Source organism: Babylonia areolata, chromosome 18 (assembly GCF_041734735.1).
Source record: "Babylonia areolata isolate BAREFJ2019XMU chromosome 18, ASM4173473v1, whole genome shotgun sequence".
NCBI lineage: Eukaryota > Metazoa > Mollusca > Gastropoda > Neogastropoda > Buccinidae > Babylonia > Babylonia areolata.
This window is the reverse complement of record NC_134893.1, coordinates 35,666,003-35,688,502: the sequence shown is the minus strand read 5'-3', so window position 1 is coordinate 35,688,502 and position 22,500 is coordinate 35,666,003. Positions and strand designations below refer to the sequence as shown.

At 41.7% G+C, this 22,500-nt stretch overlaps 1 protein-coding gene across 2 annotated transcripts in view; it reads left to right on the top strand.

Annotated features, from left to right (window-relative positions):
- Nucleotides 1-22,500, top strand: part of LOC143292712 (uncharacterized) — a 46,809-nt gene that overhangs the window by 13,984 nt on the left and 10,325 nt on the right. The window contains exon 1 of one of the 2 annotated variants that reach the window (XM_076603231.1): nt 21,413-22,075. The exons of the other annotated variant lie outside the window; for it this stretch is intronic. Within the exon in view, the coding sequence (XP_076459346.1) occupies nt 22,012-22,075 (64 nt within the window). The 5' untranslated portion in view covers nt 21,413-22,011. Of the gene's footprint in view, nt 1-21,412; nt 22,076-22,500 lie in introns of those variants that run through there. 2 annotated transcript variants of the gene reach the window in all.

The window sequence follows — 22,500 nt, the reverse complement described above, 5'->3', positions numbered from 1 at the left end:
CAGTGGGTGTCTGAATGACCCAACCTTTAGCTTCTGTCGTCAGAATTGTGGTATTCTTTGTCAACGTTCACCTCTTCAGTATAAGAGCCTTCCGCTTGCAATATTTTGATGGTGGTAATTGGGGTGAAACGCTGTTAACGTCGTCTCTTTCGCCGTTCGTATGGAGAGAATTTAAAAACAACAACAACAACAAAACAATCAAACAAACACAATAACAACAACATGCAAACAAAACCGTCATCACTGATGGACTGTACCACGACAATGGCTCCTTTTTTTTCTTTTTTCTTTTTTTTACCACCACCAGCCACATTCATGAGCGTGCATGACAAGATTTCAGGAGGAGGAGATGGGAGGGAGGGAGGTCAGTGGTAGTAGAGGGGAGGGGGTGGCGTACCTTTTCTTCTTCTGCCCACCTCCCCACCCCGTTCCCGTTCCTCCCTCCTACCTTCCCTCATCCCCCTCAAGTGAACAGACTGAAGAGTGTTGTACATGTGTACGTGTGTAAGGTCAAATGACGCCGATAGGTAAAAACAGGGCCATTGTTCCAATGTGTGTGTCGTTTGCAAAGGCTTCTGGGCTGAAAAAGGTACGGAGAGTAGTAGGGTGATTAGGATGGGGGTTGGGGGATTGGGGGGTGGGGAGGTGGGGCTGTAATACGTGGTGAGTGGGGCGGGGAGAGAGAGGGTTGGGAGTGGGGGTGAAGGTGGGGGTGGTTGTGGTGGTGGCGGGGGTGGGGTGGGGGGTCAGTCAGGGATCGGAGAGAAGTGTAGGGTGTGAGGTGTTGAAGTGGATGCTAGTTTTGTTCATTTGGTTATTGGGGAGAACAGCTCTCAAAGCTTACAATAATAATATATTAATGATGATGATGATGATAATAATAATAATAATAATACTAATGATGACAACAACAACAACAACAACAACGATAATGATAATAATAATAATAATAATAATAATAATAATAATAATAATAGGCATTTATATAGCGCGTTTCTCCAGAGATACTGCTCAAAACGTTTTACATTTCGTTCTCCGCTCCACTCTCAATACCTCCCCCCCCACCACCCCACGTCACACCACATACACACACACACACACACACACACACACACACACACACACACACACACACACACACACACGAAAGCACGTGCCATAATACACTCTACACAAGTGATTATTGGAAACCACCCACCCACCCACCCTTGACGCCCTCCAGAAAACGCATCCCTGCAACACTCACTCAGGCACGCACGCACGCACACACGCACGCTCACACACACACCGCACACACGCGCGCGCGCACACACACACACACACACACACGCACACACACACACGAATGCACGGACATTCGCTGGCACCTCACCACACACAAATGGCAAACGGTGTCCCCACAATAAAGCCTGCATTTGAAACCAGGGAGGGGGGAGTTGGGTCAGTGGGGGATCCAACTGACTCGTGGGATGCAATGATAAAAACAATGCCGTCTATCTCACTCTTTCTCACTGCTTCCAGTGATTTTCCTTCTGTGTCTCTGCGGCTTGCTACAGGAGAACCATTAAGTGCCAATATTTTTCTTCTTTTCCAGTGCCAGAAAATCTAAAGTCAGTTCTCCTTGTATATCTTCCTTATATGATATAGCCTAGCAATTTTATCGAACACTGTTCTCACATTCAAAATACTTTTAAGGTGATTTTCTTAGAAAGACATAATGTGAACATTTTTTTTTTTTTACTATCTGATACATGCATTGATATAAGCTTGCAGTTAGGACGACAGCAGAGCTGCATGCATGATCAATGGTTTCTCCACTGCAATGGGAATTAACTCATTTACAGCTGATTTTTTTTTTTTTTAAAGGACTATGACTCTCAGACTAGGAGGCAAGACTGCACTGGCTCTTAGTGCTGCAGCCTTGGGGCGAGCTGGCCTTTAGGGACCACCCCAGCGTCGACTGTCCGAAAGGCAGCTTGGTGGAGAAAGCACTCTATGTTATTAAATGTATTCACAATCCATGCCCCCTATCTATCTTTGTGCTGCCTTCACCTCTACCACTCACATCTCGCTCTTACGATCGGCTTCGGATCCACTCTGTTTACGCATACCCAGATAAAACAATCCACTGTTGGACGCCGTTCTTTCTCTGTCTCTGGACCTTGTATTTGGAATGAATATCCTCTTTCGCTTCGTCAGGTCTCCGCACTCAGCTCTTTCACGTCTGGCCTTAAAACCCCACTTCTTCACAAGATAGCCTCCCTCCCCTACCTCTTCCTTGTCTTCAGTTTCTCAGTTTTTAGAGTATGCATGCGTGTGAATGACTGGTGTGAAAGCGCTTAGATTTGTCTCTGCACATATTCAAGCGCTATATAATACTTATCATTTATTATTATTATCATTTAGAAAGTGGGGATGGGATAGCCGTAATCTTTATAGTGGGGGCAGCAGTTGTTTTCCTATACTGTCCTGATGATTTTTGTCGGACACACACACACACACACACACACACCACACACCACACACACATACACACACACACACGCGCGCGCGCGCATGTACGCACGCACGGAAAAAAACACTTGCGCTGCTGCTGCTGCTGCTACTACCACGACAGACATGGTTTCCCGTTGGTTTCAGAATGAACTGCCTTTTGCCGAAGAGCTATGAATCAGGGGAGGAGATTTACTTTGTATATTTCACTCTTTCGATTTTATTAACGGGATTGTTTCCCTTGAATCAAAGAATAAATGTTGCTACACTCGAACACACACACACACACCACACACACACACACACCACACACACGCACGCACGCACGCACGCACGCACACAACACACACACAGGTTTCAGTTTCAGTTTCAGTAGCTCAAGGAGGCGTCACTGCGTTCGGACAAATCCATATACGCTACACCACATCTGCCAAGCAGATGCCTGACCAGCAGCGTAACCCATCGCGCTTAGTCAGGCCTTGAGAAGAAAAAAAAAAGGTGAATAAATAACAGATAAGCTTACATAAATAAATAAATAAATAATAATTATAATATAAAAAAGGTAGTAATAATAATAATAATAATAATAAATAATAATAATAATAATAATAATACTAATAATAAATAAATAAATAAATAAATAAAATAAATAAGACAACCCTTAACGCTTAAACAAAAGCATTTGCTGCGTCAACATTGTTCTGAACTCTCTTTGATATCTCCCTGATGACTCCACACACACACACACACACACAACACACACACAGAGGGTAAGTTTAAAGTAGTTTGCTGTTGGAAATTACCATCACTGAGGGTGTGAAGCCATATCGTGGTTCTGATAAGGCGGAAATCGTCTTTTTCTTTTCTTTTTTTTCCCCGTTTTTCTTTCACCAGTGCAGTTAATCAGTATTCACGATGAGCACCAGTCGGAGGAGGAAACCTTTCCCAACGGCTGTGAAGGGCGGAAGGGATGACCAAAGGGCAGGGGGAGCTCTTATCCTTGGCTGGAAGTCCTCTAGGAGACGGATCTCCGAAGAAAAAAACCTGCACCTGCCGAGGCCGTCCTACACGTGGCAGTATCTGCACCTGTGGGATTGTGAGTGTCGGTAGGCGAGAGAGTGGGGAAGGGATTGCACAACTCCTCTTCACTAAAAAAAAAAAAAGTCACTTTATGTGCTGGTCAGGCAACCAGGTTAATGTCGGAACGACGAGCTAGCCCTTCACTTGCAAACACCTGTGGGAAGTGCTGCGCATCCAGAATCGGCCCTCTTCTCCCATATGAGGATAACACACCAACAGATAAGCCTGCCTGCCTACTCATCCGTCGGTCCGACGGGAGACTCCATCATCATCACAATGAGGTCAGTCTTGTTGTCAATCAATGTTGTGTCACAAACTCCATTTGTCATGTTACGTTTGTACTACGAAGATAAATGAATAAATGAATAGATAAATAATAAATGAATAACTAATTTATTATAAAACAATTGAGACATAAAAAACTAACAACTAAATCATTATCGCAGGGGGGAATGTAAAAGAAACAACGAAAGGAATAAACAACAATATATCATAGGGTGGTGAAAGGTCATTGAGAGACAAGGGCCAGAACTCGGGGTTTGGGTGGGTGACTGTGGATAGTGGGGGCAGGTGTGGGGTCAAGGGGCAGTAGAATGGGTTCGTGGGTCAGTGGGTGTGGGTGTGGGGTGGGGGTGTGTGGGTGCTGATCGATTTCCTCACATCGTTCCACGTTTTGCTTTGTTCAAACCCCGACTGATCAACTTGGGGGAAGAGCTGAATGCGCGACTCTTACGCTGTGGACTACGATTACAGGAATTGTTTCCCTTACATTGTTCTCTCTCTCTCTCTCTCTCTCTCTCTCCTCTCTCTCTCTCTACTCTCTCAAAACAAATTCTACCGAAGAAGAATACCAATTAATATTTGCATGTCAAGCGTACGAATCCAATAGAGGTGTAACCTGTTTAACTCTCTCCATACGAACGGCGAAAGGAGGACGACGTCAACAGCGTTTCACCCAATTACCATCATCAAATATTGCAAGCGGAAGGCTCTTATACTGAAGAGGTGAATGTGACAGAGAATACCACAATTCTGACGACGGAAGCTAAAGGTTGGGTCATTCAACACCACTGGACATCCGAGCGGTTGTGTAGAGGAGAAGAGAGGACTGGCCGTACTGAGTGAGTTAATGCGCTGTTATCGAAGGCAAAACTTGGTTGACGTGTCAACAGCTGATGATGACGAAGTGATTAATCCTTGGCTAAATATATTGCCGAAGTAGTAAAGCGAGAAAACTTTCGATTTCAGTTTGAAAACATTCTGCTTATGGTTCACACGGATCAATTATTTCTTCTTAATGTGCCTGGTGGTTTACTTACTGAACAGTAACGATTATTATTACTTATGATAAGGTGTTGGACTATTTGGTTTGTTTGTATGTGCATAAATGGAGGTTCGCAGATACGCTGAGAGACTGTTGTTTGCATGTGTAGAATAGTCTCTGAGACATTTTTCGTTTGTTGTTAATGTTTATTTTTCTTTGACAATACCCATGAAATTGTGAACTCATGTTATTATGGCATTTATGCTCGTGACATTAAACGGTTTCAGACTCAGTTTCGGTTTCAGTCTCCCTCTCTCTCTCTCTTCGTAACATCTTAAGATGCTGTACTTTAACTACAGCGTTTATGTCAATGTGTCTATATATTTATATATATATATATATATATATATATATATATATATATAGACAATACATGGTTGATTCGATATTTTCATTTTGTTTGATATTATTCTTGTTGTTCACTTACCTCTTCATAAAAGGCCAAGCCTACTAAATGAATAAAATCATCTGAATGTGGATCTCTCTCTCTCTCTCTCTCTCTCTCTCTCTCTCTCTCTCTCTCTCTCAGTTAGTGTTACATTTAGTATTCAACAAAGCGTCCCTTGTGTACAAAAGTGCACAATAACTTGGCACCACAATATCTACATTTGCTTACCCGAGCCTCATGCCGATACGGCTCGAACAGGTACATTTTACCACCACCCGCATTGATATGTTCAAAACAAGTTTTGCCTTTTCAGGTGCATCCCTGTGGAACTCACTCCCTGTACACATACAAACGAACAGTTCTCTACATACTTTTCAAGCCAAATCTCCATAGATATCTTTAATCCTTCCAACCATAAGTGACAGTTATAGAGGAGAACGTTTGGCAGTCACAATGAGGGCATTTATACTTATTGGATCCGTTTTATTGTTTCTCTCCTTGTTCTTGTTTGCTCTTGTTCTTATTCTGTCCTATTTTCTTTACATTTACTTTGTTTTGTTTGCTTGTTTGCATTTCATTTCATTTTCTTCTTCTATTTTGTGTCCATGCACGAATATATTCGTTTCATTCCATCATGGTGGTGACAAGAGCTGTAGTATAAGTGATACTTGTTGATGGTAGTAGTAATTTTAGTATCAATTACAACTGTCTACGTGGATTTAATGATAACAACAATGTGGCTTTAGTCATCAGGTTTGTCGATACTGATGACATAAAATTATTTCTCTCCCCACACCCACACCCATCCTCTCTCTTATCTATCTGTCAATGTGTGTGTGTGTGTGTGTGTGTGTGTGTGTGTGTGTGTGTGTGTGTGTGTGTGTGTGTGTATGTGTGTGTGTGTGTTCGTTCTTTAGTTTAACGTCTTTTCACTGTAGTGATATCAGACGAGGGTAGGGAAAAAAATCGAGTAGGTGGAGGGGTGGGGGGTGGTTGGTGGGGTTGGAAATTACTGTGTACGCATGCGAGTAAGTGAAAGTGTGTGTGTCGTGTGTGTGGTGCTGCGTGCGTGCATGGCCCTTATGAAGGGTAAATGAAAAACAAGAATAATATCAAACAAATTAAAATATCGAATCAACACGTATATATATAGAGAGAGTGCGTGCGTGCGTGCGTGCGTGCGTGCGTGCGTGTGTGTGTGTGTGTGTGTGTGTGTGCGTGTGTGTGCGTGCATGCGTGCGTGTATGTGTGTGTGTGTGTGTGTGTGTGTGTGTGTGTGTGTGTGTTTCATTACTATTATTATTATTAGCATTTATTTATTTATTTATTATTTTTTAATTATATTATGTTTTTTTTTTTCTCAAGGCCTGACAAAGTGCGCTGGGTTACGCTGCTGCTCAGGCATCTGCTTGGCAGATGTGGTGTAGCGTATATGGATTTGTCCGAACGCAGTGACGCCTCCTTGAGCTACTGAAACTGAAACTGAAACTGTGTGAGAAAGAGCTGGTGAGTGGGGGTGTTGTTTGAACGCGACGGAAGGACTGTAGTTTTCTCTGTTGTGTGTGCACGTGTTTTTGTTTTGTTGTTGTTATGAAAAAAAAAATCATGCTGTTTTATTTATTTTGCCTTGGGTGTAGTGGTTGTGAACGGTGGGATAATAATCGGGAAAATAAGGATGTGTGTATTCTGATTGTGCTTTGATTTTTTGTTTTTTTTTGTGTTCTTTTTCTTTCTACTCATTTTCGTTTCTTTAGCTTCATTCAGTCTTCAGGGCAAGGGCTGGATTACCCTCCATAATAAAGATTTTGTCTTGTCTTGCCTTGTTTCTCTTTTCTCTCTGTCTGTCTGTCTCTCGTGAATACCACCCCATCTCCCCCCTCTCTCTCTCCCATCCCCCTCCTTTCTGTTTCTCACGCTCTCTATCTGTCCCTGTTTGTCAGTCTCTCGTTGTGAATAATCCCCCCCCCTCTCTCTCTCTCTTCCTCCTCCTCTCTCTCTCTGTCTCCCTTTCTGTTTCTCGCTCGCTCTTTATCTGTCTCTGTTTGTCGTTGAGTCCTGTCACACACACACACACACACACACACACACACACACACCCACACACACACACACACACACAACATGTCCCCATAGCAGTGAATTCGTTAATTAATCATACTGTTTCCAGGACTGAGCATATAAAGGAGGTGTGTGTGTGTGTGTGTGTGTGTGTGTGTGTGTGTGTGTGTGTGTGTGTGTGTGTGTTTAAACTTCAGTTTAAACTTACTTGTTTTGTTATGAATAATGCTGTCTTTCCGGTTTTGGTAATCTTTTTTTTTGTACTCACATTCTATTGTAACGTTTTGCATTACGTTTTGCCACAACAGTTTTTGCTTTGTGAAATTGTCATAGACTGTATCGTCTTGGCTCTTTTAGCAAAGTCTTTTTGTGAACTCAAATTAGCTTCTTCTTTTGAAAATGTTTCATATTCGAAAGATTTGATAACGAATTTCGCGGCTGAAGCTTTTCTTTGTTCATCAAGAGATAAAACACCTGCTTCTCTGTAAGTCCCAAATTTGATGTAAGAATGGGCACACTTAGAGCGAGTTTGTAAGCCTCACAATCAATGCTTTGCAGCTTCTTTAGCAAATGCAGTGGAGCACTGAAAAATACCTCTTGAGCGTATGTCAAGCGTGAACGTACGAGGGAGGTAGCGAGAGATATCAACGCTTTGGTGTCTTGCCCCCAGTGCTGTTTACAAATTAGTTTAAGGAAATTTAGACCTTTTCTTGCTTTGTTTAGTATATAGTCAATATGATAATTCAACGAAAGCTTTGAAGAAAGATAGACTCCCAAAAATTTAACAGATTGTGTATGTCTGATGATAGTACCATTTATTGTAAACACGGGGAGCTTTTCTGGATCTGATCCTGTATTAAATAGCATCATATTTGTTTTTTTTCTAAGGACAATGATAAAGCCATTTTCTGTCATAAAGCTGCTGATTTTATCAAGTTCCCGCTGGTTATTTTCTTTATGTAATTCAATGTCCTAGTAGGCGTTTTATTTTTCATTGTCACCTTCATCCATAAACAAATGTTATCAGCAAATTGAACCAAGAGTGTATCTTTAGCTAGCTTGTTAGGTAGATCTGCTAATAATATATTGAATAGAATCGGCGAAATTACTGATCCTTGTGGTAACCCCATGTGTAATTGTCTGGGGTTTGAGTAGGTATTTCCTATTCTTACTTGTATAGATCTATCTGATACAAAAAAACTTCTAATATAATCATACATGTTGCCTGTGATACCGATATTTTTCAGTTTATATAAAAGTCGAGCGTGCCACACTTGGTCGTATGTTTTTTTCACATAAAAAAAATCGCTAGTACATTTTTTTCGCCTTGCAAACTGTTGCTTTACTTGTGTAGTCAGTTTGACTAGATGTTCTGCGGAGGATCTACCTTTTCTAAAGCCAGCTTGGTTTATAGGAATTACACGATACTTCTCACAATAATGAACAAGTCTTTTTAGACCATTTTTCCCCCATTAGTTTGCACACATGCGATGTTAAGGCAATTCGTCGATAACTGTTTTTATCTGTTCTGTGTTTGCCCTGTTTGTGTATTGGGACAACGATTGTTTGTTTCCATACATATGTGTGTGTGTGTGTGTGTGTGTGTGTGTGTGTGTGTGTGCGTGTGCGTGTGCGTGTGTGTGTGTGTGTGTCCTCCATGAAATTCAGGGACATTACGTTTTCAATACTTCGATAGCGTTGAATGACGATGGGAGTCGTGAAGATAAAGATGCAGCGCTACGAGAGTCCAGTTAGCTTTGGGACCACCTGGTAAGGCTGTACTCCTCATAATCATTGTATCCCTGCGTCAACCAGACTGAGATATACAGACAGCTAGCTGCAGTGTCGGTCAGGAAAACGTGAGCAACACTCCCAAAGACAGACACGTGAAGTGGATGACTGACCCTTTGATTCTGTGGTCCCAGTCTTCCCATTGTGTAGTGATGGCCTGGAGGTAACCCGTCCGCCTAGGAAGCGAGAGAAGATGAGCGAACTGGTTCGAATCACGGCTCAGCCACCGATATTTTCTCCCCCTCCACTAGACCTTGAGTGGTGGTCTGGACGCTGGTCATTGGGATGAGACGATAAACCGAGGTCCCGTGTGCAGCATGCAATTAGCGCACGTAAAAGAACCCACGGCAACAAAAGTGTTGTTCCTGGCAAAATTCTGTAGAAAAATCCACTTCGATAGGAAAAACAAATGAAACTGCACGCAGGAAAAAAATACAAAAAAAGGTGGCGCTGTAGTGTAGCGACGCGATCTCCCTGGGGAGAGCAGCCCGAATTTCACACAAAGAGAAATTTATTGTGATAAAAAGAAATACAAATAAAAATTACAAATTTGAGCCCGTAGAATACTCGACTCTTCTTCTTCTTCTTCTTCTTCGTTTGTGGGCTGCAACTCATACGTTCACTCGTATAAATACGAGTGGGCTTTTAAGTGTATGACCGTTTTTACCCCGCCATGTAGGCAGCCATACTCGGGGAGTTTCGGGGGTGCGTGCATGCTGGGTACGTTCTTGTTTCCATAACCCATCGAACGCTGACATGGATTACATATATCGTGCGTGTTTGATCTTCTGCTTCTACTCGACTCTGTTGAGGAGGGCCCGACCACGGGCTGTTAAAAAACAAAACAAAAACAAACAAACCTCCGACTGGACACGAATCAGCTGTCCTTTCAGTGGTCAGTCCACAACGCTGACCAAGTTCGTCTTGAATACGGCAAGTCTGTTGAAAGAAACACTCAGAAGACAATGAATTATACAATCTTACCTGACAGCACACACACACACACACACACACACACACACACACACACACACACACACACCCACACACACGGAGCTCGATAACATATTGGCTTTGTGTCCAGCTTTAAAGATTATGTTATCTAGAAAGCGTACTTGCTGTTCTGGAGTGAGAGATCCCAGGCTAGATATATTGGGAAGATTACCCGGAAGGTGGGGGTTGGGTGGGTTCGGGGGGGGGGGGGGGGGGGGGGGGGGGGGGGGGGGGGGGGGGGGGGGGGGGGGGGGGGGGGGGGGGGGGGCGCGAGGGGGGTGCTGTGGTGGGTGGGGTGTGGTGGGGTGGAGGCGTTTGGAGTGAGAGTGAAAGTAACAAGGGCTGTGTGATTTATGGATGCATCAGGCTGACTGGGCATTCCCCCATTCTTCCATTTCTTCCTGGTACTGTCTTCTGAATGCTGTTCTCCCATCTGACGTACGTAGTAGTCCAGGCCTATTTTTTTCTTCTCGTTCTTGTTCTAGTTCTTGTTTTTGTTCCTCTTGTTCTCCTCCTTGTTCTTGTTCTAGTTCTTCTTCTTCTTCTTGTTCTTCTCCTGAATATTGGTGCTGAAGTTCCTCAGTCACACCAACCACTGCTGATGATTGGCGGCAGTGAAGAGATTGACTCATCACCAGAAAGGTCTAACTCATCACAGAAAGGTCTACAGGAGCCCAGAACGACCACTCCTCCGCGCTCACTCTGATATGTCCACATTCTGCCAGCGTGAGCAATATACCTGCTTCTGGTGGGCCTGTGAACAATGGAGAGATGGTTCATCCACATGAACATCAGCTTCACTTCATTTATCTTTTTTGTCGTCACCACCACGCCCATTCGTCCCCGTCATCAATTCAACTTCAGACACACAGACTGTACAGGACAATGTATCTGTTTCTTCTTCTGATACAAAGGACGCCAGTAGTTCTGAGCTCGTTGAGAAAAGTCCACCACAGAGCCAGAGCCAGAGCAGTGAGCAGTCTTCTGATACATCCTTCCCAGAGCTAACAAGTTCAAAGCCTTCTAATTTTTCTTCGAATATTTTGGTTGATCATTGTTCAGAAGACGTTGATAACATTCATCTCAGAAGTGTGCTTCGGAAAATTGCCCAGCTGGAAAAAACACTCGACACTGTGTTGAGTGATAATGATGCTATGAAAACTCACATACACTCTCTACAATCAAAACTAGACAGTCTCACATCTAAGACACTCGTAACATCATCCACACAGACAAATGGATCAGCTTCAATCACTGAACATGTTGCAAATGTTACCACTTCGAATCGTTTTCTTCATCTCGAGCATGTCGACAGTGACAACGTGCCCTGTGACACCGACTTCCAGACCTTCAAAACTCGTCGTACTTCAAACCGTACCAAACACCACGACGATGGTGATCCACAGTCTCAATCTTCTTCCACTGTCACATCAAAAGGCTCACAGCGATCTGCTCTGAACACTTTATCTAAACTAACAATCCCAGAAAGAGCCACCAGGGTTCTAATTGGTGACTCTGTCATCAGATATATAAACCCTAGGAGGATCACAACGCCCGGTACCTATCTTTTTAAGATTTGTGTACCTGGAATGACAAGCACTGATCTGAAACAATGGCTTGACTCTTTGGGTGAAAACAAAGGTATTGAATTGGTCACTGTCCATGTCGGTGTTAACGACTGTACAAGTAGTCGCATCGGAGAAGACACATGGAACAACCTCATATCAAGTATTCACCGTGTTTTCCCCAGGGCATCCATTCACATGAGCTCCATTGTTCCGGCAAAGGGAAATCACAACTTCAACAACGCTATTTTCCCATCAAACAGAACCCTGTCAAGTGTATGCCATCGTCTTGGAGTACCAGTCATAAACCATATGCCATCCTTCAGATCACCTTCAGATGGTACCCTTTATTCAGATCATATCCATCTGAGTAAAAAAGGAACTGCTCAGTTGGCCCACAATCTACAGCTCACTGAAAAGCGTCTTTCAGAAACTGAAAAAAATCCTAACACTTCTGAGAAACCCAAAGGGCTGACTGGTTGTCATACACACCACCGTCAACATACATCTAGGCATCCTGTCAGTCAATTAACACTTAATCAAGAACGCCGGTTCCGTGGGAAACACATTCATCAGGGTGGTCCATATCATCGTTTGAGGCCCGTTTTTTCTAACGGTCAGCCGACCCAACCCCGCAAGTTCCCTGTTCATCCATTACAGGACCAGCACTACATGCCTACACAGCCACAACGCTTCAGCCTTCCACCCGGTGCTACTAGAATGCATCAGGACCAGTTCCCCATCATACAGCCACGGCGCCACAACTTCCCACCAGCCATTCATCAGGCCCAGTTTCCCATCACGCAGCCACGGCGCCACGACTTTCCACCAGACGCTAATCAGGACCTGTTCCCCATGGCCTCACATGCACAGCACTTCGACCCTCCACCCAATCCTGCTGTCTGTCATCAAGACCAGTACGACTTCCAGCCAGCTGCTGCTGATAGTCAATTTGACCACTATTCCAACAACTTGTGTCATTATTCAAACAAAGTATTGGAAACTGCTATTCTTTGTCACCAGAACAACCATCATTCCACAATGCTTACCAACATACCACACACCCTTTCCCCGTTAAATCTGTACCACTCTTCAACCCTTCTTTACAAACAGACCAATTCCCAGCTCTCAGACCTCACCCCTTGATACAATCTCTTGTATCATAAATATTAGATGACTGACGATCAGCCCAGATCGTACACGACGTTGTGGGAACTTAACTCACCCCACCTCCCCACCTCCACCTCCCCTGCAAGCTGTCATCGCCATGGATGTTTCAGTTTGCATCGTTGACGTTCCCAGAGACTTGCCTTGGCGTCAAATCAACGCAGACATACAAGCTCTCTCTCTCTCTCTCTCTCTCTCTCTCTCTCTCTCTCTCTCTCTCTCTCTCTCTCAGCTTGAATTATTCAGCACTTTCCCTTACTAGAACTGCATTTCGAAAATCTAGGTAGTATTTTTATTATGCACTAATGTCAAGTCCTGCTAATGTCTCGAACTGGCCTGTTTGTGAAGGACTGCGAGTAGGTCACTTAAACATATGTCATTTGGTCAATAAAATGACAGACGTATCGAAGATGATATATAATAATGATAAACCATTCCATATCTTTGGCTTTTCTGAATCATGGACGAACATTCACATTACTGACAAATCTATTTCTATTCCTGGTTACAATATTGTTCGGAAAAATCCTCAAAAATCTAAAGAAAGTGGTATCGTCATTTATATTCAAAATAACGTTCCGTACAGAATTCGTAATGACCTACATCATCCAGATGTTGAATCACTGTGGCTTGAAGTTCAATCCCAAAATAAATCAACAGATTCGCTCCTTATAGCATTTTTGTACAGACATCCTAAGAGTTTTTTCCAAGTGGTATGACGATTTTTGTGAAATGATGGACAGCGCCTGGCTTTCAAAAAAAGAAGTATTAATTTTGGGTGACTTTAATTTAGATCTTTTTCAGCGTCATAGCCGATGGAACAACATCTATACGTCTTACAATCTCCATCAGTGTATTGATTCCCCCACCAGAGTTACACAAAAAACTAGAACGCTCTTAGGTCATATTTATACATCCAATCTAACATCAGTTCGAGAAATTTGTGTGCCGAATGTTGGCGTAAGTGACCACAATGCCGTCTGCATTACATGGGGAAAAAAGGGTTTCAAAATACCCAAAACAGGTCATACTGTTGTCACATTTCGGTCATTTAAACATTTTAATCTGGACGCCTTTCAATCAGACCTCATTTCTGCACCTTTCACTAACATTTATAGCTTTACTAATCCAGACGAAGCCCTTTCCTTTTGGACTGCAACGTTACTGCATGTTGTTGATAAACATATCCCTTTAATTCAGAGACGAGTCAAGTCGGAAATTCTTCCGAGTTGGCTTACGCAAGATATCTTTCAAGCAATGGATGACAGAGACCATCAAAAGATAATCGGTCCATTCGAAGAATACCAGAAGAAACGTAATATTGTCAAATACATGATCAGAAAGTCTAAACGGATTTTCTTTCGTAAGCTAATCGAAGACAAAAGCAACACAGCCTCCATATGGAAGGCTATACACCAACTCACCAAACCAAACAATTCAAATGCGGAATGTCTCATTCCTGTTGATACACTGAACAATCACTTTGCTGACATTGGAAACAAATTAATCGCAAATGACAGTGCACACACTTCTTTTGATTTCAGCATCTTAGAAAACTTCTGTCATAATAAAGATATAAAAACAAAGTTTTCTGTTCCATTAATGTCTATTCATGAAGTCTTATCTTATTTAGTATCGCTAAAAAATAAAAACTCGTGTGGCTTCGATGGCATTAGTCCAAAAATATTAAAACTATCTGCACCTTATATTGCCGATTCTCTTACTTATCTCTTCAATCTTTGTCTATCCAAAAATCATTTTCCAAAAGAGTTTAAATATGCAAAGGTTATTCCCCTGCATAAAAAAGGTGATGTTAATGATGTCAATAATTACAGACCAATCTCATTGTTGTCTTCTGTCTCAAAAGTTCTAGAACGTCATGTACACCTTTGTCTTACATTCTTTATTGAAAAATATCAGCTTCTACATACCAATCAATCAGGATTTAGACAGCACCATTCTTGTGAAACCGCTTTATGTAGAATAACTGATGCATGGCTGCGTGATATTAATAAAAGCAAGGTGGTTGGAGTGATATTCCTTGATTTTACAAAAGCGTTTGACTTAATCAATCACGAAATATTGCTTCACAAATTGAAATGTTATGGTATTGACGATAACTGCTTATTGTTTCTCAGATCTTACCTAGAAAACCGTATTCAGGCTGTCTATTCACGTGGCTTTATTTCTTCCAAAAGGCATGTTCCAAGAGGAGTACCGCAGGGGTCAATTCTAGGCCCTCTCTTATTTTCCTTGTATATCAACGATCTACCTTTATCAATTCAACATGCAATCTGTGATTTATTTGCTGATGATACATCAATACAATATGCTAGTCACAATGTTGACGAAATTAGTTATCACCTGAATGCCAACATGAAATCTGTCGAAAACTGGTGTGATGCTAATGATATGGTCGTGCACCCTGAAAAGACAGAATGCATGTTAATTTGTCCTCGTCAGAAAAGACAGAACATAAAAGACGCACAACTTAACATAAAATATAAAGACAATACTATCAAACAAGTTACTAAGCATATACTATTAGGCATTACTATTGATCAAAATCTTTCGTGGCAGGAACATATTCATTGCCTCATAAAACAAGTATCATCTAGTGTATTCCAATTATCACAGATCAAACACTTTCTTGATAATCATTCTAGACGTGTGTTTTACTTTGCCTATATCCAGTCTCGCCTCAGCTATTGCTCGATTATTTGGGGTAAATGTCCTCTTTCTACATTAAAGCCACTTTGCTCTTTACAAAAACGTGCCATTAAGATGATTAACCATGTAAATACCACAGGTGGATCTGTGCACAATATGTACAAAGAACTTCAAATATTACCTGTTCATATACTTATTAGATATAACACATTGATTCTTATGCATAAAATTGTTCATAACGCATGCCCACAATATTTAAAATCGTTATTTTGTTTCCAGTTCCAACGTAATTCAGATAGAGCTATTGTCCCAAAGCCTAAAATTGATTTATTTAAGATGAGTCTCTCATTTAATGGAAGCATCGAATGGAACATGCTTCCAAAGACATGTCGTCAAATTCCAGCCATATCTCTCTTTAAAACTAAGATAAGAATATTTCTATTCGATACATTTGATTAACCTACTCGCGGTCTTTTGCAAATGCTTGCTTGTACTCAGTCCACTAGCTGCCATGCCATGATGAATGAAAAATTGAATGTATGTGTATGTGTGAACAGTAAGTGCGTGTGTGTGTTTGTGTGTGTTTGAGTGTGTGGGCGTGAATGTGTACGTATGTCTTTGTTGCTTGTTTTATAATTTTGTGTGTGTGTGTGTGTGTGTGTGTGTGTGTGTGTGTGTGTGTGTGTGTGTGTGTGTGTGTGTGTGTGTGTGTGTGTGTGTGTAAGTACCTATGTACATGTAATGTACCAATTGTTCCAGTTTTTCATCGCTTTGTTACCTTTAATAGACTATTCAAGTTCCTATTCTTATTCGTCGTTCTTATTATTTTATTTTATTTCAGTTTATTTCTTTATTTTTATGTTTTGTGTCGTTCGTTCTTTATTTTTTATGTCGTTAAATGGGCAGAATTGTAAAAAGGCCTTTACTGTGCCTAATTCTTTACCCATTAAAGATTCAATCAATCAATCAATCAATCAATCTCCTTGTTCTTGTTCTTCTCCTTGTTCTTCTTGTTCTTCTTGTTCTGGTTCTTCTTGTTCTTCTACTTGTTGTTGTTGTTGTTGTTCTTCTTCTTCTTCTTCTTCTTCATGTTCTCGTTCTTGCCCTTGTTCTTCTTCTTCTTCTTCTTCTTCTTCTTTTTGGTCTTGTTCTTCTTCTTGTTCTTCTTGTACTTGTTCTGGTTCTTGTTCTTGTTCTTCTACTTCTTCTTCTTCATGTTCTTCTTCTTCTTCATCATGTTCTTGTTCTTCTTGTTCTTGTTCTTCATGTTCTTGTTCTTCTTCTTCTTCTTCATGTTCTTGTTCTTCTTCATGTTCTTCTTGTTCTTGTTCTTCTTCATGTTCTTCTTGTTCTTCATGTTCTTGTTCTTCTTGTTCTCCTTCTACTTCTTGTTCTTGTTCTTCTCCGTGTTCTTGTTCTAGTTCTTCTCCTTCTTCTTGTTCTCCTTATTGTTCTTCTTGTTCTTCTTCATGTTCTTGTTCTTGTTTCTCTTGTTCTTCTTCTTCTTGTTTTCCTTCTCGTTCTTCTTGTTTTTCTTCATGTTCTTCTTCTTCTTCTCCTCCTCCTTTTTTTTTTGTTGGAGTCTGTTTTTGTGTGATTAGGAATGTGTTAGTCAGGTGATAACAAAGACAGGTGGTGTGAGGGATAGTATGGGTGTTCTCTGGAGGCGCTTCATTCACTAAGGGGCAAGCGGCTGTGGCATCAGTGGGTTTATCCTGTTTCTTACCTGTAATAACAACGCGTGAACACAGATGAGGAGGAAGGTGGCAGAATGGTTAAGACGCTCAGCTGCCAATACAGAGAGTCCGTGAGGGTGTGAGTTCGATTCCCGCTCTCGCCCTTTCTCCTAAGTTTGACTGGAAAATCAAACTGAGCGTCTAGTCTTTCGGATGAGACGATAAACCGAGGTCCCGTGTGCAGCACGCACTTGGCGCACTGAAAAAGAACCCATGGCAACGAGAGTGTTGTCCTCTGGCGAAATTTAGTAAAATGAAATCCCCTTTCATAGGTACACAAATATGTAAGCATGCACTCAAGGCCTGACTAAGCGCGTTGGGTTATGCTGCTGGTCAGGCATCTGCTCAACAGATGTGGTGTAGCGTGTATGGATTTGTCCGAACGCAGTGACGCCTCCTTGAGAAAGTGAAACTGAAACTGAAACTGAACACAGATGACAGAATACAGAATACTCTATTATCTCTAAAAGAGAAATTAAAAAGAAATTATCTCTAAAAGAGAATTTATGGTGTAAAAGCACGTAAACAACACACGAGATTCCTAGTCACTCAATGTGTACATGTATGGAACAGACATGAAATGCTAGAACGTTTAACACAGGTGATGCAGTTTACCCAGGGTGTGTGTGTGTGTGTGTGTGTGTGTGTGTGTGTGTGTGTGTGTGTGTGTGTGTGTGTGTGTGTGTGTGTGTGTGTGTGTGTTTTTCTTTACTTTAGCGCCTTTTCAATATTAGTGATATTAGTGGTGTGTGTGTGTGTGTGTGTGTGTGTGTGTGTGTGTGTGTGTGTGTGTGTGAGTGTGTGTGTGTGTGAGTGTGTGTGTGTATGTGTGTGTGTGTGTGTGTGCGTGCGTGTGTGTGTGTATGTGTGTGTGTGTGTGTGTGATTCTGGGCCACTCTCTCTCTCTCTCTTTCTCTCTCTCTCTCTCTATATATATATGCGTGTGTGTGTGTGTGGAGAGAGAGAGAGAGAGAGAGAGAGAGAGAGAGAGGGAAAGAGAGAGAGAGATTAGGTGATGAGGAATTTAGCATAAAGAAAGAAAGAGAGACAGACAGACAGACAGTCAAAGGTAGACAGTCAGACAGGCGAAACGAAAACAAAAACGAAAACGAAAATGAAACGAAACGAAACGAAGCAAAAATAGCCTTTCACCAGAGAAACGAGACAATCTATAATCACATGCAATACCCGTCCGCCCAACCTCCTAAAAGTCCTGATGTATAGAAAAAGAAAATAACATTTTAGTCGAAACCCCTTGCTCCTTTCGTTTCCTCCCACCAAGCCATTTTTGTCCCTTCACCTGACAGTAGTAAGTAATTCTTTATTTGAACAGCGTCTGTGCATGAATCTTTCTGCGTCGTTCTTGTTGTTCAGAAGCACGTGACAGGTTTCTTGTAAAACGGGTAGATTTATGGAGAAAGAGTAAGTCGTCAAACTGCCAAAGAACCTATCAAATAATGTTCGTATATTTCACAAGACAGGCAACCGACAAACCCTTTTCCTTCTCCGAAATAGTTACCTAGTCCTTGAACGCCCGTTGTATAGATAAAGGCGGAACATGCAACGAGTTTCGTGGAAGTCTGTAAGGATGTTCTGGACGTTAGTCATTCGGATAAGACGATAAATCGAAGTCCTGTGCGTGTGTGTAGCATGCAATTAGCGCACGTGAAAGAACCCACGGCGACAAAAGGGTTGTCCCTGGTAAAGTTCTTTAAAAAAAAAAAACCCAAACAAACAAACCAACAACCTCGTTGATAGGAAAACAAACACACATGCGGAGAGAGAAAAAAAAGAAAAAAAAAAGAAAAAAGAAAAAGGAAAAAAAGAGTGGTGGGGTGGTGGTGGTGGTGGTCACTACATTATGGTGACGAGCTCTCTCTTGGGGAGAGTGGCCAAAATTTCACACAGAGAAATATTTTGCAACAAAATGTAATTCAATACAATACAGTGCAATGTAATGCAATACAATACAATACAATAAAATACAATACAAGCACTGCAATGCAAAATAATACAGTACACTACAATGCAATGCAATACAATACAATGAAACGCAATACAATACAATTCAATACAATGCACTCAATACACTACGATGCAAAACAATGCACTAAAAATAGTATTTCTGTTCAAGCATCTTTGTTCCTAGAATCACAAAGTATAATTACAAAACGGTGAATGATTTTGAGTCCTGGGAAATTTCGCATCTTAAAAACTATGATGCGATGAAAAAAATGTATCCAAAGTTGAAAATGTAAAATATTTGAAAAAAAAGAGTTGTCCAGGTGGTTGGCTATCTGTACAGCGCGCATGCGCGCGTGTATGTGTGTGTGTGTGTGTGTGCGCGCGTGTGTGTGAGTATGTGTGTATGTGTGCGTGTGCGTGTGTGTGTGTGTGCGTGTGCGCGTGTGTGTGAGTGTGCGTGCGTGCGTGTGTGTGTGTTTCTGTGTGTGTCTGTGCGTGTGTGTGCGTGCATGCGTGCGTGTGCATGCGTTCGTGTGTGTGTGTGTGTTTGTGTGTGTGCGTGTGTGCGTGTGTGTCTGTGTGTTTGTGTCTTTGTATGTGTGTTTTAGGTAAAGCGTTTATGCAATATAGCATCAGTATGAACGTGAGTTCACACAATTCAATTCAGTTCAGTTTGATTCAAAATACTTTGCTGTCTGCTTCTAGCAATGAGAACTTTTTCTTTTGGCTCTACAACATCAAATCTAATAAATAAAAAAAATGGGTAACTGGCATACCCATTCCTGATCACCATACACACATCAATTATCATATACAAAGAAAACATTCAGGTAAAAAGAAAAAAAACGTTTTAAGATAAAGTGAAACAGCAATTTAAACGAACAAACAAACAAGCAACAAAAGTACACAGCAACAACAAACATATATTTCAATCATCATTAAAAAAAATCAGTTAGATAACTATAACATATTGTATTGAAACGAACAAACAAACAACAAAACTACACAACAACAACAACAAAAGTACATTTCAATTATCAGTGGAAAAAAAAAATCAGTTAGATAACTATAACGTATTGTATTAAATTTTCAGCCTACCAGAGCTATTTCCCTTTTCTGATGACGTCATCGGTGACGTCACTATGCACGTACATAATACGTTTATGGCAGTTTTTTTTAAAGAAATAAATTAAATAAGATTAAACGAATAACCCGTACAACCTTCCCTTACCGCTATGCAGGTATCAATCGTCATTTTGAAAGGAAAATAAAGACAATAATGATTATGTTTGTTTCCTTGAAAAGGGTCACAGTGCTTTATCAACAAAATGTGTTAAAATGTATAAATTAAAAATATATGTTTTAATAGTTTTTATCAATAAAATATGTTAGAATATAACAATAAAAACGTTCATATTTTTCTCATCCTATTCCCAAGTTTGTGTCATGTCTTCTTTTTTCTTTCTTTCTTTCTTTTCTTTCCTTCTTCTTTTCTTGCTTTCTTTCCTTCTTTGTCTTCAGTACTAAAAAGAAGAAGAAAAAGAAAAAAAGCAACACAACGTCTTTGTATCTTATTATTTCTTTCTTTCCTTTGTCGATGTCTTTCTTACTCTCTCACAACCCCCCCCTCGTCCCCCCGCACTCCCCCACCCCCCCTACACACACACCCCATTCCCCTCACACCCTGTTTTCTTTGTTTAAAGTCGACTTTGTCTCACTCCCTCCCCCCCCCCCCCCCCCCCTCCTCCCCTCCCTTTATCTCGCCTACAAGTCTGAAACTAAGTCACACTGTAGCACCACACCCTTCAGACAGCCACTGACCGCTTTTATCAGCTCTTGATACCCAACCACAGCTCAGCAACAAAACACGCAGATAGCTCTCGACAATCGTCAACTACCCAACCCACCCAACTCACCCAACCAACCAACCAAACAACCAAGCAACCTACTTAGCAGTAGTAGCCTAGCCTAAGCCAGCCACCAACTCGACCTTTGGCACAACTCTCTCCCCTCTCACTCACCCACATCCCTTCTCCCCCCCTTCTCCCCCCCGCCCCCCCAACACACCCGGAACCCAGCCCCCACCACACTCCTTCCCGCCCCCACCCCCACCCCCACCCCCCCACCTTTCCCCTTTTACTGAAAACAGAGCTCCAGATCTCACACGGACGTAAATTATTGTGGATTTGTGAGTGCGAGCGAGTCATTGTACTATCCTGTACCTACCACCCGTGGTTCGGGACAAGGAATTAGCCAACCAACTACGATTGACACTTTCCTTCATATTATTCATTCCCGTATTGTCCCCTTCCCCTCCAGACGGAAGAAGTGTTACAGCAAGCCTTTCTCTATTCTTTCCCTGGACGGAGAAGAAGAGGAAGAAGCGTTTAGTGTTGGCCGTTATTATTTGCTGGATACATATAAGTCGTCGTCTAGCTTGAGTGTAGCTTGCTATCTGTGTGGACAGACCATTCTGCGCTTCTCCCTGCCCCGCGACGCACGACACCTCACTTTGTCAGTCAAAAAGAGACTGGAGAGCTTCGTTGCAGGCTGTGCGTGATTTTCCTTCTTCTTTGGTTTTTATCAGCAGTTTGTCCGTTGTCAACTGATTGTGTGACAGTCGAAGAAGAAGAAGAAGAAGAAGAAGGCGAGGAAGAAAAACAAGAAGAAGGAAAAGGAGGAGAAGAAGGCGAAGGAGAAGAAGAAGGAGAGGGAGAAAAACAAGAAGGAGGAAAAGGAGGAGGAGAAGAAGGCAAAGGAGAAGAAGAAGAAGAAGTCAACATGCCTCTCACTGGCGGGCACAAGCTCTGTCTCTGGGCTCTGATTCTGGGAGGGCTGGCGATCAGTGAGTTCTTCGTTTCTTCCTCTCTCTCTCTCTCTCTTTCACTCTTTCGTTGCCTCTGTCTGTCTGTCTGTGTGTCTCACTCTCTCATTGTTTCTGTCTCTCTTTCCTATTTGTTGTTTTCATCTTAAAAAAAAAAAAGAACTATTTTGTTGTTGTTGTGATTATAACCAGCATGTCATTAGGGCTGTCAAAGCTATTGACATAAAACGGGTTCTGAGTTCTGAGTTGTTCTTTCTCTCTCTCTTTCATTTACCTTCACCAACAATAAACATTTATTCGTGTATTTACGATGTATAATGTTTACGCTGGTTACAATTATTGTTTTTTTTTCTTTCTTTCGCTTGCTCTTATTATTGTGGGTTTTTTTGTTGTTGTTTTTTTTGTTTTGTTTTTTGTAATACATTCCCCGCCCATCCCGCATTCGT